This window comes from Magallana gigas, chromosome 1 (assembly GCF_963853765.1).
Source record: "Magallana gigas chromosome 1, xbMagGiga1.1, whole genome shotgun sequence".
In the NCBI taxonomy this organism is placed as follows: domain Eukaryota; kingdom Metazoa; phylum Mollusca; class Bivalvia; order Ostreida; family Ostreidae; genus Magallana; species Magallana gigas.
In genome coordinates this window covers 53,159,895-53,176,886 of record NC_088853.1, presented here as the reverse complement: position 1 = coordinate 53,176,886, position 16,992 = coordinate 53,159,895, and the positions used below count along the sequence as shown (strand labels likewise).

The 16,992-nt window shown below is 32.7% G+C and overlaps 1 protein-coding gene and 1 long non-coding RNA gene across 2 annotated transcripts; both read right to left on the bottom strand.

Annotated features, from left to right (window-relative positions):
• Window positions 1-2,343: 2,343 nt before the first annotated feature.
• On the bottom strand, window positions 2,344-4,122 carry LOC105323597 (uncharacterized). Its single transcript, XM_066079649.1, has 3 exons — window positions 3,593-4,122; window positions 3,253-3,493; window positions 2,344-3,154 (listed from the first exon to the last, which is right to left on the bottom strand). The coding sequence occupies exons 1-3, from the start codon at window positions 4,001-4,003 to the stop codon at window positions 2,676-2,678; spliced, it is 1,131 nt and encodes a 376-aa protein (XP_065935721.1). The 5' UTR covers window positions 4,004-4,122; the 3' UTR covers window positions 2,344-2,675.
• Window positions 4,123-9,633: 5,511 nt separating this feature from the next.
• On the bottom strand, window positions 9,634-12,040 carry LOC136273925 (uncharacterized). Its single transcript, XR_010712139.1, has 3 exons — window positions 11,706-12,040; window positions 10,394-10,505; window positions 9,634-10,180 (listed from the first exon to the last, which is right to left on the bottom strand). It is a non-coding gene; the product is annotated as an uncharacterized lncRNA (long non-coding RNA).
• Window positions 12,041-16,992: the final 4,952 nt, after the last annotated feature.

Here is a 16,992-nt window from a genome sequence, read left to right as displayed (position 1 = left end):
GCTTTAAAACTGTTGATTTTTTATACTCCATATCGGTAATATTGAATTTAGTATCACTAGTATTTACAACAGTGTCTATATAAAGGAATGAAGCGGTTTTATTATGCACAATGAATATCACTTATTACGTTACGATACATTCCCTAAGAACGATCGAAAGGAATACAGATTGTGACGTCAAAGTTAACTATGACGTCATATCTTATGAAGTACAGACAAGTGACCCTCTACATATCGCTTTGGCCTTAACATAGCCGCGAAACCCCTAAAGTATCATATGTAATATCACACACCCACACCCACCCACATATATTTAACACATTGTTCTTCTCTTACATAAATCATTTACAAATTACTTACAGGCTTGCACTTGCACAAAAAAAAATGCTTCCTCTTTCCCTTTACTAAGCTTTTTTAAATCTTCTAGTCATGTCTTTTCTTCCATTTTGATGAACTTGTGCTGTTTAAATATCATTGCTTCCATCAGCATCTTTGTTTTAAACTTTGCACTCACAAGATCATTCCAATCAGGTACTGCACTGGATGATTCAACTTCTAGAAATAATGATGAACTTCCATTCAGCACTCTCTGCAACCTCTTTCCTTTGTTGTCTAAGAAACGGACTTCCAAAATATGTTAATGCAATTAAAAGATTAGTAGTTAATGCATTTCAATTAGCAGGTAATTAAAAATAAATAAAATATCCCTTTTCATAAAATAATCATGCACAGTATACATGTAAAATAAAATATGCTATGATTACTAAATAGTTAAAAATAGAGGCCTTTATGCATGAATCAGCACAATTTATATTTAATCCAGCCTTTGCAAAAATGTTCCATGGAAGAGTAAGATTTCCAAAAATTGGGGTTCAGCTCTGATCAAGTACCGGTACATATCAAAATTGACCTGAAGATAAATATATATCATTAGCCTGGAGGACCAGTGTTACATCTTTAAACATATTTCGTTTCTTACATACAGTACTGATAGCCTATTAAAATATCTGATCACATAAAGACGAAATAGTTCATAAATAATTACACACATTTCAGTTGCATTCAATGATGCCTAAATTCTTACCTCCAACTCTGAAGATTTATTTACTTTGCCCAATCTTCGGCTGGACATCTTCTTTTTACTTTCTAAAAACTTGGACTTCAAAAAAGTCAAGTTTGGACTGAACCTCTGAAGAAGAAAAAATAGAATATTGCCCTTTAATGCATCTTTGATTAACCATAGAACGAATTAGGTTGAGGACACCATGAGAAGATGAAAAAAAAAATGGAAAGTTTACATACTGACGAATAAATAACTGATGGACAACAGGTGAACAGAAAAGCTGACTTGAACCTTCGGTTCAGGTGAGCTTAAGATGTAAACTGAAGTCAAGAATCTAAACTTAGCATCTACATAGTTTTTTTTTACAAAAATTTTAATTATTAAAAATGTACTCTTTATGTCTTCAGATTTTCTCTGATAAAAATTTGCATTGTTTATGAACATGCAACACTGGCATTATAATATGTCTTCTATCTCATAATTCACCAAAAACATTTAATTTTCTGTACCTTCCCTCTTCTTACGCAACGATGGATTTCCTAAAGAAGAAGGATATTCATGATAGATTATACCTCCTTACAAAATATATAATTTAAATAAATTTCTTCTCTTTCTTCAAGTAAAATATATTTATTTAAAATGTGCTGTCATAAAAAATACAATTTCTGAATAATTATTCTTCCAAGAAAAGACCTTGACAATATGCTGGTTGTAAAACAGTTTGTTTTTTATGAATATCTTTAATCGTTTTCATTTTATAGTCCCTCAAACATAGCGTCGTTTTTAGTTTTCCGATGACGTTATGACGAACGTTCAGAATTTAAAATATTGACGTCATAAACGAATTCAAGGAAAACAATAATTATCATTATCGGCTTCTTTATTTATTTCATTTTCTTTCTGTTAAATTTCATCTTCAATATCATTTACATAAATCTAAGTATTGTTTATATATATTGTAAAACGATAAGTGCGACAAACTTTTTTAAACTATTAGTAATGAAATCTATGGGCTGTTTTTTCTTATCTCATATTTTTTCCTTTTCGATGTCTATTACTGGAATATGCGTTTTGAAAGTGAAGAGGGTCGTCGTCAATTATTGGAATAGGCGTTTTTAAAAGTGAAGAGGGTTTCACATTTTATAACATTCAACTTCGCCGGACCCTCCCACCCTAAAGAAAAAGAAAATTTACAAAATTAAAGTGAACTTTAATACATTATTTATGATAGAAAATATGCACAATTAAGCGAATTAGAAATGAATCAGTTGATCTTTTCTTTAGGGTAAAATATTGATTAAAAGCATTAAACATTTTAGAAAATCAATTAAGAAATGCACAAATTGATAACATACATTCATGTTTAACAGACCCAAAGCGTTCTAAGGAACGTTTCACTGTGTCACAGAGCATGTCCCAAATGATGAAGTAATGATTTAAAAGATGCACTGAAATAAAGTCAAGAAATGAAGTTTTGATGTTCAATGGTATTTGTCAATAAAAAGACTTGCTTTATTGGAAGCATACTTGAAAAAAATAATCATAAAAATAATTAATGATAATTTATTTAGAAACAAAATTGCAGAAATAATTAGATGCATAATAAAAATTGTTATTCCTCTGGGTCATCACTGTCCGATTCGTCAATTGTTGGAATCCTTGAAGCATCCTCGATGGTGTCTGCCCAGTTTGGATTGCCCTTGAGCGGGCTGGCTTCATGTCGCATATAAGAAAGATACCATATCACACTTGTAATGTGAGCACACATGCCCACCACTCTACTTCCGTTTTTACATGTGCAATACCACCCTTCAACAATACTGCAGCTGTACTTGATCCAAAGCTTGTAGCTTTTGGCAGAGATGTGGCGACTCTGTATTTTTGCAGAAAGGATCATTGGTACGTCACTGTTTACAAGAATGTCATAACTTCCATCATGACTACAATGTTCTTGGGTGTAAGCGCGGGCCAATTTAACCTGGTATACACCAAGAGTCAGCTCCCGGATTTCATCCTCACTCAGTCGAGGGAATAACGGACATGCCTCTGCTGCGTCTAATGGAGTCCATTTATATGATCTCCGATCTAGTCCTGTAATATTCAGAAATTGTATGATTCAACTATTTTTGTTGGACAAAATTGAAATTGCAGATTAAATATCACATAGTATGACGTCTGAAAATACTTACCTTGGTCAATTATGAGCGTTTGAAGTTCATTTGATGACCTTGCCAAAACTTTCATTTTTGCGGCTATCTCAATATCTTTTTCAAAAGTTCCGCTGCTAAGAGGTGGCCTGAATTTGTTGCATAATGCACAAATGATTTGGGCATAATCTCCAATACTTGGGATCTGCGTGTTTGGGAGGGTTTTATCAAGCAGTCGCCAGGTCTTCAGTCTGCTATTCGCCGATTCGACTACCCATCTGATCTGTCAACAATTTATTGATGATGATATCGAAACGAGTCAAATTATTTTTTTTATTCATATTAAGTAAAAAAAAAATGATTACCGTTAAGTTTTAATTACCTTTGTTACAAGCCTCGAGCAATTGGCATCTTTGGTCTGCAGCTGCGTGGCCCCTTTAGGTAGGAACGTGGGCATCTCCATAGTTATACCAAGGTCGTTTAGTATTTCACCCGAGTCCCTGAAACCCCTGTCCACAACGAAGATATCACCTTCTCTGACCCACTCTTTCATTTGTTCAGCATTTGACCTGATCATGTGATTAAGAATATTTGCGTCGCTGTTCTTCGAATCGGCTAGATACGGACCTAGCACCGAAACAATGTACCCGGTAGTTGTGACGACAAGCATAAGCTTCACCAAAGGCCTGTGTTTGTGTAGGCTGTAGGATCGTCTCGAAAATGAAAAGTTCCCACTTTTCTGCACATAAATATATGTTCCGTCGAGAACAAGTATGGCGGGGTTCTCTGTCATGGTCCTGGTAAACAGTTCCTTGGCCAGCGGTCGAGTGTGACTCTCTATCACCTCCTCTCTTTCAATGTGGGGGAATCCTAAAAATTCTGGAACAAATCTTGACTTTAATGCTTTTGTAGCCGATTTAAGTGCTCTTCTTACCTATCAAAGTTAGAAAATGCAGTTTAATAAATCAAAGTTCAAATAAACAGTTTATCAAAAATAAAATAAAAAACTCTCTTATTAACACATTGATATGAATAATACTTTAAGTCAATACCTGGTGTTTTTTCATTGCAAAAAGCGTTGCGAGAAAGTTGTTGCTCAATCCACATCGAAGTTTATTCAACAGAATGGCTACACATGTCCTTACTCTTCTTGTTGTTGTTTCTCGAAGATTGCAGCAATCGACGTAAGTCATCAAAATATCAAACTCTGTCTTTGAGATGCCTGTGAGGGTGAGGTAGTCTTCATCTGTTAAAGCATGTGTGTGGTCAAAATCAAGTCTATAATTTGTTCTTTCAATCACAAAAGACCTGCCATTTTCCAACAAAAGTTTGATGTTTGTCTTGCTCAAGTTGACTTCATTGCTGACTGGTTTTATTTTATCTAATGCATCGTCCGTAAAATGTTCGCCGTCTAAATGCACAGGGCAGCACCTAACTCCCGCTGGCACAAAAATGCCCTTACGTATATACACGTCGAAACGTGGAGTAGGCGGAACAACGATGATTTTCGGCCCAGGCCTTTTACACACAAAGCAATATGCATGGCTTTTGCTGGTCGTTGGTAAATCAAGGGTAACAGATGAAGGACTTGAGGAGGACTGCTGTATGCTTCTGGCTTTTTTGATTGGAGGTTCGTAATCATCTTGAGTCTTATACACTGCAATGCATTCCAAATTTTTCAACTTGTTTTCTTCTCTGTAGCATTTTAATCTACATTTAGAACAAAGGAAGTCGCCATCTTGTGCCGATACACAAAAGCGTCTCTCTAAAAGTTTTAAATGTTCTGCTTTAATAGCAACTCTTTCAGAAGGAATCGTGCGACGCTTGCAAAGACAACATGGATATGACTTTGGACCATCTCCAGGCATTTTTGCATCTAAAATTGATTAGTTTGTATAATATATAGTGTATTTTATAAACATGGTATATGGGCATTGTTCAGGTCAAGAGTGTGGCCCATGGGCCTCCGATGAGATATATAAAGGAGTTATCTAAAAATCACTTATACCATCACTGGCCTATATGTACATGTATGTTTATTTTAATGAATTGGTATTTGTGTTTAAATAATGCACATTTATAAATGAATATCAAAACTTTGCAGTTTCAAGAACTAACGCAAGCTAACAAACTGCCACATATACGGACTTACGGGCCTTTAATTGGGGAAGAGGAGACCAGTTTAAAAGAAGTTTTTAAGTGATACACGCTGAGTTGAAACATAGACGTCCGTTTTTATGTATAAATGTAAAACTTACATGTATGATAATTGGTACATTGATATATTTGAGAAATGTTTTATTAATTTGATTTTTATTTCAGTGAGAATGCAGTTCCAATGTATAATAAATATATAAGAATTAAGAAATCATTCCTAATTAAACGCGAGGAATTAAAATCCGCGTAAAATCGAGAGAATTTAGCCACATCTCGCGGATTTCAAAAAATCGCTTTTCTTTTTCGGACAGATGAAAACTACATGAAACTATGATAAAAAATCGGCACTCACAATTTAATATTCTCACGATTTGATTGAAAACGATTGAATCGCGGAAATAAGTACTCGCGAAAACTAAGGAATCTACAGTATCTGATAAATAAGTTCTAAAAATCCGGAATTTAAACAGTAAATCTGAACTTGATATGATTTTCCGCTTTTTAAAGTAAATACTTATAGAGCCGATATATGTTTAAGTTTAAAAGAAGTGTTCAAGTTTTACAACGAATTTCCTGTCCAATAATAAAGAAGAATTAAAAAAAAAAAAGAGCACATGAAGACTTAAATATGACTGGGCCAACGTACTAGCGTTGTTTTTAAATGCGTAGATGTAGAGGTAGGTTTGAAATCATAACACGGAACGAATTATTTTTTTTAATTCAAGACAAAGAGTGTACTTAAAGATATACTGTGAAATTTACATTTCAAAATATGAAATCAATCGATCTCTGCACACTGCATTCATATAAATTATTTTCAGTTTCGCATAGTCACACGTGTTTGTGTACTGTAGATTGGCAAATAATCACTATGGTTTTAATTTCACTATGTTCGCGATTTATCATTTTTCCGTAAATTCTAAGTTTTTTTAACGTGTTAATGCTTATACTTTAATCAACTGGTTTTCTTGGAGCATGAAATTATAACCATTGCGATAGGTACTTTTTGAGAAATCGTGAAATTTTAACACCGTGGAATTAAAACGACCTACAGTATTTGGGTTTGTATTTAGGTTTTATGAGATCATAATGCGAGATAGTCCTCGGTGTGCTTGAATGCTGAATCTTATGTTAATAAGTGCTGTTTGTGTGTAATATATGTTTTCCGTTAATTGTTGTTTAACGTAAAACAAAAACATATCAGTGTAAAAAATTGTAAATAAAGAAAATACAATATTGTTTAGAGAGCAAAATCTCTCTCTCTCTCTCTCTCTCTCTCATAAAATATACATGTATACTACATGTACCTACACAATCCTATTTTATCAATTGATTAATATACACTGATAGTGAAAATGTCTTACCTGAAACAAGTGAACAATGTTACATTTTCAAATTGCGTAGATAAATCTTGCTTCTTTTTCTAGCTTCTTTCTCGATCAGCTGCCCGATATTTTATGACGTCATTTGTTTACACATATTACGCCATTTCAACGGTGTACGACGTTACAAAGAGAACGTTATAATTATGATTACTAGTATACGTAGCAAACACATTTTAAAAGTAGAGGAAAATTTTGGACTCATTTCTTGTTACATTCGTTATACAATAAATGTATTTATTCTTATAGAAATATATTATATCAGAATTTATACACAACTTGACAAGAAATGCCAAGTTATAAAATCGGCATATACTAGTATTAGATGTTTTTCAAAAAATTAGATAATGTGTTTTACTATATTATTATGTTTTTCAATTCAATTATTTAATGACATTATAATTATATATTTAAAAAAAAATGCGTTTATTTTTTTGTAATATTGCGATGTAAAAGCGTTAGAATCAACATACACTTGCATTTCGTGCTTATCTTTTGAATTAAAAACATTAAAAACGAAAGTGGCCGCAGTCTTGTACATAATTTTTTCTGTGTTATTTAAAATCAGCATACTTAAATTGTAATTCTCTGAATTTTTGGTACATGTACTCGAATGCGGCCTTGTAGAAATATTAGAATAAACATGACAAAAACGCTTAGATTTCGCGAAAACCCGTAACCGAGGTCCGGTTTTGGATTCTACAATTACCAAACGCTCGTGAATTTTGCCAAACGAATGTCATTTCCATACACGCGGTATCCTACTCGAATTATTTCAGCGGATAGATTACAGATTGCAAGTGTTTGATTTTTCACATCTCAATAGGGCCGATTTGTTATATTTACCGTACCCAGTTCTTTTATAAATGTAAATACTATTCAGTGTTATCTTTTCCTAGTTCGTATGCATATTGGTACGTCATTTTACGTTAATTGACGTCATCAGCGTCAATCAACGTAGCAGCCGATATGGGTGAACGGGAAATTGATTATCTCATAAGCAAAAACGTCGAAAAAACGATGAACCAGGTTCAAAACGAGCCATACTGGACTCCGTTGGAGAGGGAAGTTCTCTATGAAGAAGTTTCCAAAAGAATTGAAGTCATTGATGGAAAGTTCAAAGGGGCGAGTAGCGGCAAGGCCGAGTAAAACCGAGCCTGGCTTGAAATAACGGACGTTGTTAATGCGCAAGTCGCTCAATTATTTTTAAACATGTTGAAAATAAAATGGGATAATCACAATAATTATTTTCAAAATAATTTTCTCATGTGCATATTCTATTGGTTCAGCAGCTCGATGCAATCGTGAATATGACAAGATCAGCTTTTCAGTGAATGTGTCGTATAAAAAAATAGTTGGGTATACGGAAGAGTTAAAAGCGATATTCATAAATGCAAAGGAACTCTTCCATATCATTTTGTCAACAAAGTCTTGCGAATAATAAAAAGTCCTTCACCTAAAAAAGACTTACGAACTCCCTAGTTAGGAACTATTTATAGAGACTCAGACTGTTTACATTTTACGTCATAGCTATAGTAACAAATGTGGGTGTCGCGTCATTTCGACCACACAGATATTCGGCACGGATGCACATTTCATTCTGGAATGGATACTACTGATAGTTTCCTTTAAATAAAACACACAAAAAAGGATAATTCAATTACAATTTTAAGCATTCACTGTCACCATTAACTACTAAAACTTATTTTGTCTCCTTTTTCTTTATATAGAAAGGGAACAGTCAAAAAGAGAACAGTCAAGCAAGTTAAGAAGCAATGGTCAAATATGAAGCAGCGAGGTAACATACCTAATCACTTTTTTATTCTGTAGAGATTTTTCAAAATTGATATATCATGTGCATTTGCATGAATCATTGTATTTACAGTAAATCATTTCATTTTTTAAGCCAAAAAGATCAAAAGTCAAACAAAGTATCCAGGGACAGGTGGTGGACCAAAGCCCCCGTCTCCATCCCCCATGGATGAGGCCATGTTGACATTCCTAGCAGGAAAGCCCTCAATGGATGGAATAGATGGGGGTTTGGAAACGGCTTGTACAGCTACAGGTAAGTAATTATACATCACCTTATCTAGAATGATTTTCAATAAAATTATTTTCATTGTTTTCATTACTGATTTAGGATGTTTCTTGCAGGAGATCAACCCCAACTTCCAGAATCAGAGGAAGCTTCATGCAGGACTGCGTGTACCAGTACACTTGGAGGTGTTGGAAGCTGAGAAAGACAAATTAAGATTGGAGAGTGATTACATTAAGCTGAAAATGAAGAAGGTGTCTGCAGAACTGGAATTAATCGAGATGCAGAAAAACTCTTTAAGAAATGGCTCTTTGAACTACTTGTCTCTCTCTCAATTTTCAGAAGGTAAACGCAGATTTAACCCAGTATTTTGAAAAAAATCGTTCCTCATAGCTAGTAATTGATATTTTTGCATTTTTTGTGTGTGGTTTTTTTGGGTTTTTTGTTTGTTTGATCATACATTTATTTAAAATTACCATATGGTTTTATAGCTTTTTAAAAAGGAACATGTTATTTGATAAGATATTCTAATTCCATTCATGTAATATCAATCTCCCAGATTCCTGCTCATTTTATTACGGTAATATGGTAAAGGCAGTTAAAATAAGGAAATATATAACCTCAGTAAATATGGGCAATATTACAAGTAAATTTTATTTAAAACTTAGATATGGTAAAAAGTGTCAACAAAAACATACGGTAGTCAAATACATATGTACCAATACTCTCTCTCTCTCTCTCTCTCTCTCTCTCTCTCTCTCTGAAACTTGCTTTGTGAGATTTTTTTATCATAAATCAACTTTGTATATTTATAAAATATTGAAATTTGTTCTTTGAATGTTTAAAATATCTGCCTTAATATTACTACATGTATGTCTCAAATAAAATTGGTTACAAGTTTTCTATTCTACAATTAACTGTTTATCAATTTTCAAAAGTATAGTTTGATTTGATAAAAAAAAATGAATTACCAGAATTAAAAGATGCAAAGTCATTAATTGTCTGGTAATTCGGAAATAATTACGAGCAATGTGATCCCTCACAGTTTTCCCATTGCCCCCCATGTCAACTACACCATCTATCACATCTTCAGCGACATTAAGGTCATTGTCATCGAAATTTGAGATGATGTCTCCTCTGTTGATGCCAATATTGTGTAACACACAACAGGCAACCACTGCAACACATGCCCTCTGTGGTGATAATCGCAGTTCGCTGTGCAAACAGAAGAATCTTCTTTTTAGAATCCCGAAAGTCTGCTCTATTAGCACCCTTGTCCTGCAATGTGCCGTGTTGTATCGCTGCATGTGTGCCTCTGTGGGATTTAAATATGGAGTCATCAAGTAAGTCTTGAGCGAATATCCGGAGTCACCCAACAGCATCCCTTGTATGTGTCCTGCATAAATTTTATTTGTAATAGTCAGTTTTCAATTTGATGGAATACACAGTCATAAAGGTGCAATAATTTAAATCGGAATTATAGAGAACAAAACCTTTAATTGTTACCCCCTTTTAATTATTTAAGTAATTCTTATTATTATAAATTTATTTTCAGATAGATGGTGAGGGTATAGAATAACAACATGGTAGAACATACCAAACAACATACCATTTTCAAACTCTCTGCATAATACAGATTCTTTAAAAATCCTAGACTCGTGCACAGATCCTGGCCATTTAGCAACAACATTTGTGATGCAAAAATCAGGGCCACATACCATCTGCAATATTTTGAAAAAATGAGTCCAATGAAATAGTTGTAATTAACTAGATAATGTTAAGCAAATTCTGCTAGATAATAATTAAGAAAGTTTAACAATAAATTGGGAAATTTGGTGAATAATATGGTATGAATAAAAAGGTGGAACCATCTTGATAAGATGCTGCACTCAAGATCATAGCAGCTAGCCTAGCCGCTAGGCCGTAGATGTCTAGGTATATTGAACAGCAGCTTGGTGGGCCACTAGGTCTATGATTTGAAGTTGGAATAATAATAAATAGTAAATACCTTTGTGCTTAAACTACGTTCATCCTTTAATATGAAAAATTTCCTGATTATCTGTTTTGAAACGCCCCCTACGCTTCAGGTTTCAATACACATCCACAAATAGAAAGTCTACAGGGATTTTGCATTGCATCAGCCATTTATAAGACTGGATGATAACATTGAAAAATTGGGCGAGGTGTCCCGAGTACTTGGAGAATGGAGAAAAGATGTAAACATTTCCCATTATAAATTTCCATATGAAATTTGTTTTCGTTCCTGTGAAATTTTATGAGTGAAAAGGGATAATTTGTCCATGAAGATATCTTGGATATTTTTCATTTCATTGATTTTAACTTTTTTTTCTTTCACACATATCTGTATTTTTATTAAAAATCATCAAAAAGTGATGGAAGCAATAACTTGGGACAGACTATAATAACATGGACATAATTGGTTAATTTTAAGCTGAAATATACATGCAAAAATTCTTCATAACTTATAGGATGAACAAAGCATCACTAAATATATATGTTTCATGTCTGTGACGAAGTGGTATCTAAGATAGCCATTGTGAATTTGATTAATATATTCATTGCATGAAATATTCAGGCTACAAATATCTACGTACATGTAGTGGGTAGGTTAGCTTACTGTTTAACACTGAGGCTGCAACGTACATATTTAGCCCTATAATGTAGCAGCTATGATCTTGAACGCAGCCAATTTAGCTATAAAAGTCGAAATGTCTAAAAAATTCAATAGCAAATGTACACATGCACAGAACCAAAGGGTTGGGATTGACCCTTGACCCCCCCCCCCCGGAATGTTTTTTTCTGGATCCGCACATGGCTCATCCTCTATATCTTAACTTAATGATACATTGTGTTTATATTATTTTAATCTTTATAGTCCATTTTGTTGGAAAAAATATTACCTGGACGTTTAACGAATGGAAACCTTTCCTGTTTACATATTCCCCTTCGTTAACATTCGGTGCCTTGATCTTTACCTGTGTGTCAGCTACACATCCAACCACGTTTGGAAATCCTGAAACACAAATTCTACATTTACGACAAATATTAACTTTCATCATGTTTTTACACTTTCCTCATATATTCGACTTGCGAAGAAAATACACAAAATGATTTGATCAGAAATCGACCGCGGCGTTTGAAAAAGAAAGTAAGAAAATGCATCAAGAGCTCCTATTTACCCTAACGATACAAGTTATGATTCCATTAACAATTTATATTATTAATTGGGATTTTATTATATGCATGCTTTAATATTAACATTGTAATAAAAATTATGATAAAAAGTGAATGTCTCAGTAGAATTCGTCGATGATTGGTAAAATAGGCCTATTGTGTTTAAGGGCCATCTCAAAGTTTGTTAATTTTTAACATAGGACCCTATGGGATTTTGCTTGAAATGTATCAATTTTGCACATTTTTTACATTTTTTTTAAAACTTCTGCCCTAGGGATTTCTTTTTCTGTTTTACATATTAAACTTATTGCTAAAAGGCATGAAATGGTCAAATAAAAAAACCCTTTAACCTCCTGGTTTGTTCCAGGGGTCTTATCAAAGTTGTTTTTTGTATGCCCAATTTCCCATATTTGTCGGATTATGGCTATTTTTTATTTGACAAAGGCGGAAATGGTGATCTTTATAGTATTATTTAAACATTCAGACATATTTTAAGTAATAAATAAATAAATAACATCAAATATTAAGGGTCATTAATATAAAATATATGGTTACTGTCTTGAAATAAATGAATTAATCTATATTTAGGCGGGTTAAGAAAACGTGACAGAGGGCTAGGCTTGCTGAACCTTCTTCACGTTTTCGATCCGAGCCCAAATATCGCTTATATTCCGATACATTATGTTTACTCCACAAAATAATTTCAATTTTATGCATCAAACGAGCTATTTTCAACAAATTTTGCTGAATATCTGCAGTTGAAACTATCACGCCATGGCGTCAACAAAGCAAAAAGATGACGTCACAATACAAATTAAACGCTGCGCGAAAGCGTGCATACTCGTTCTGTACTCGGCCTCGTTAAGAAAATGAAATAAGATCTAAAAGTCAAGTAAAATTTAAATGAACCTATAATATTGTTGTGTTGAAGAACCTTTAAAAAAGGAACAAAACAGTTTTATCAAAAATTAATTCAAATTATAATTTCATTTTAGATAAACCCACTTAATTTTATTGGGCAGAATGTTTGAATATGCCAACTTTGGTTTAAAATATGCATATAAAAATGCAAATGTACGCGTTTATTTTAAAATTTTCATACTTTGTTTTAAATTCTTATACAACGAGAGATTGATACTGTAGTAAACCTTATTTTTAATTTCTTTATATGAATTAATAATGTATGCATAAAACAGACATTTTTTCATTATTTTCTTTTCAGTTAATTGCAACAATTAGAATAAAGTGAACGTACATGTATCCATTTCAAATTTTTCAACTCTGACCGGTCCTCTAAATGTCTGGCCGAGCATTTTTTTATTTCAATTTTATAGAACATTTTATAAAAGCAATTAATCAAATTTCGGACACTGCATCTACAAAAATGAACACAAAAATGGCTCATCATAATTAAAAATGTATTATGTTCAGTGGTCAATCCCGCGCCTGTGCAGGATATCATTTTGTTATTTCAAAATAAAAGGATTCATTCTTATCACATGTAGGAGGTAATAATTTGGTCGGGGCATTATCAAATCCCCCCCCCCCCCCCAAAAAAAAAAACAACCGAAGGGCTTTCTGATAGATTTGAATAACGCCCTGACCGAAATTATCATCCCAAAATATTTAAAGAATGATTCTTTGTTACTTATTTCTATCGAATTTTCAGTAATTGTATAATTAGATATTTTAATAAACATAATTAAACTTCGCTTGGGCCAAAAATTATACGTCGTTTTAATTAATTGGACTCTAGTATAAAATTGATATCACAAGCAAATTCAAGGCATTGAAAAAAATATACTGTACAAATAAGAGACTATGTTAAGACATAAGCACAAAACTAGGTCATTAATCAATTCAGATTTTTACTGATATTTCGTGACGATGTATGATAAGGTTTTATAAGAAATTGTATTTAGATAATGAACGAAACACTTTTGATTCCATAAAAACATTCAGCAAAACATGTCCAACATGTGACAATAACAGACAGTGTGAATGTAAGGTCAGGGACGTTATTCAAAGTGATAGCGGGTATACGATTTCTGATTTTGCCAAAGCTGTTGTCATATCGTGGTCGGAAAATACTAAGTATTTCTGCGAGATTGATCAGCATATATTAACACATGACCAAAAATTAAATCACAGATTTATTGCAAATAGTATTACTGAAGAAAAAACATGATTTCACTTTACGAGGGTCAATCAAAAAATACGAAGACTTTTGTCATAGCTATGTTACTGAACGTCATATCATTACTAAATTTGGTAGACATAATTTAGCAACATTTTCAAACAATTTCCAAGGAAAAAAGTTAATAGATTCCTTTATTTCTAAGAATTATTTAGAATCTAATCCTGCAAAAATGAGGTCACGGCGCACGGTCAAAATTTGTGTAATGTCAACAATAATCCATATAATGTTGAAAGTAAAATCTCTATAAATTGGGCTTAAAAACAAATGATATTGAAACCTCAAATTAAGTTTTGTCTTGGTATTCTAAGTTCCAAACAATGACAGGATATAATGTTTTGTCGAACAGATATTAATAACTAAAGACAGATAGTCCTCTTTAGAATTGACTAAAAACATCGAAGTCGCTGGACGTCACGGCGCAACGAGAGGTACAAACAAAATGGATTTAACACAGGAAAAAGCCGACACAAGCTGTGAAAATGCTCAATTGTGCAAAAAATAAGTCAACAATTTTTTGCAAGTTTGTGTTTAACTGTAATAAATTTTGTGGGGGTGGTGATAATTGTATTTCGAATATAAAACAGTTCGAAAGAGAGTAGAATATCTGTAAATATTTGGTAAAAAAAAAATAAGTAACGTCAACCGACTTCTAGGGTTATCCTTGCTATAAATTAAGAGATACACGGTAATAGAAAATGAAAACTTTGAAGAACTAACTTATGATTCTCGAACAGATGTGTGCAAGTAAGATGTTAAGTGGTTCAGTGTCATTTTGAATTGTAAGGAGAAAGGCACAAGAAACTAAGCGTGATGAAAAGATGGGGTATATCTATAAACTGTGCGTGTTTAATCTTGATGTCGTGTTTTGAACGGTACCGTGCGCCGTGGTGACAAAACATGTTGTTTTTAAAAAGGGGTAACAAAAATACCGTTTCATCAAATGGACTAAAACTTCGCATATCAATAACATAAGTGTTGGTGCCCAGATTAATCGGTTAAGTATGACTCTCATTAAAAATATATGATAGACAGCCAAATTGTCTTCGTATTTTTTGATTGACCCTCGTATAATCCATTATGAAAAATTAGAAATAAAATTTACACTAACTGTAAACGGTACATGTAACAGGCCTGTAGTTGACAAAAGAACCATTAGCACTTTAGCGTAACTTTCTGATGTGATTGTTTAGCATTATAATTTAGGGAAATTATTACCTCATCACATTTAAAGAATGATTCCTTATTTTCTATATTTATTTTATTTCTATTAAGAACATTTACCAACATTTTAAAACCGCATTTTTTCTTGAAGCACATGCTATGTATCGCTACGCGGCGCAACCAATACTGCTTGTCGGCTTTGCAATGAAACGCACCCATATTAATTTGTGTCGCTCATCTTTTAGGAAATTAATGAGTAATAGGCTTCAAAATTGATTCGTAATGTTATCACAGTTGAAAATGTGAATACAGTTGAACTTCGATATCTCGAATACAATGGATATGTTGAAGTTAATTCAATAATTGTAAGTCCTAACAACGTATTTTAAAAGCATTTTACCCTCGATATCTCGAATACTCTGATATCTTAAAGTTTTTAAACAGTTCCATCTAGTTCGAGATAACGAATTTGACTGAAAATAGGGAAAAACGTTATTAAAGAATACATTTTATAAAGACATTCATTAAAAATTTTGTTGAAAAATAAATTCGTCGTAAGAAAATGTATGACAAAAAAACTTTTGGTCAAAATCTGCATTCGATTAATAATATATGTAAATGTTACTGAACGCAGGTAACACAAGTTAACTCGCAGTTTAGGCAATATTAATCGCACTAGGTGCTAATATACACTATTTTTAAGATTAATTACATTTTGTACTGTTCCAAAAATCGTTTTAAAAGATCTAATCCTATGAATATTTCAATTGAAATCCTATGTTTACATGTTTTTTCACTGTTTTATTTTTTCTCACAATCAAACATTTTGTCATATGTTTGTTTATTTGTAAAGTGTTTCAATAGCCTTTTTTATATTTCCCTATATCAAAACCTAAAGGGTCTGTTAAAAATGTAAACATCTTTTAAGTTATGGCAAAATAGCCCTACAAGCAACATTGAAAAGTGGCATCGAACAAGGAGATATTGCGCCATTGGATGTTTAATTATTATAATATAATTTTATAAAATTTAAAATAAAATAGAAAATATAAGTTCCACTGAATGTGACGTAATTGTGAAAAATCTCATATAATTAATCTTGAGAAGATCATACCTTTGGTCATACAAATTAACCTACATCACTTTCTACATACATTGTGCATCTACATATGAAAATGTCTGGTATATTACCATGAACAATGACGCCCAAGACTCAAAATAATGATGAGAGTGCCAAAAAGATATTACTATATACAGTATTACAAATAGTTAACCTTCTAGCAGACCTCATACATATTGGACAATCAGGGTTCAATGCCAGCAACCAAACTCATACACATAATACATTTGTAGTTATAGTTATATTTCTATAGGCCACAAAAAGAGACAACTGACATAATAAGAGATTATTAGAAATTATGGAAATAAAACTTTGCAATGCATCAATAATTTAAATGCTAAAATGACTATTTCTAACCAGTTGTATAATCAATCTATATCTACACGTATTCTAATATAACTTAACAGATATAGAAAAAAATATATATTGTCATGCCTATCCATTATCAAGTGTTAAAGTGTAACAGCAAGATATCTGTGAGCTAATGCTTACTCGTGTTACCCCCGCTCTGATGTGAATATGCAAAAAAAGA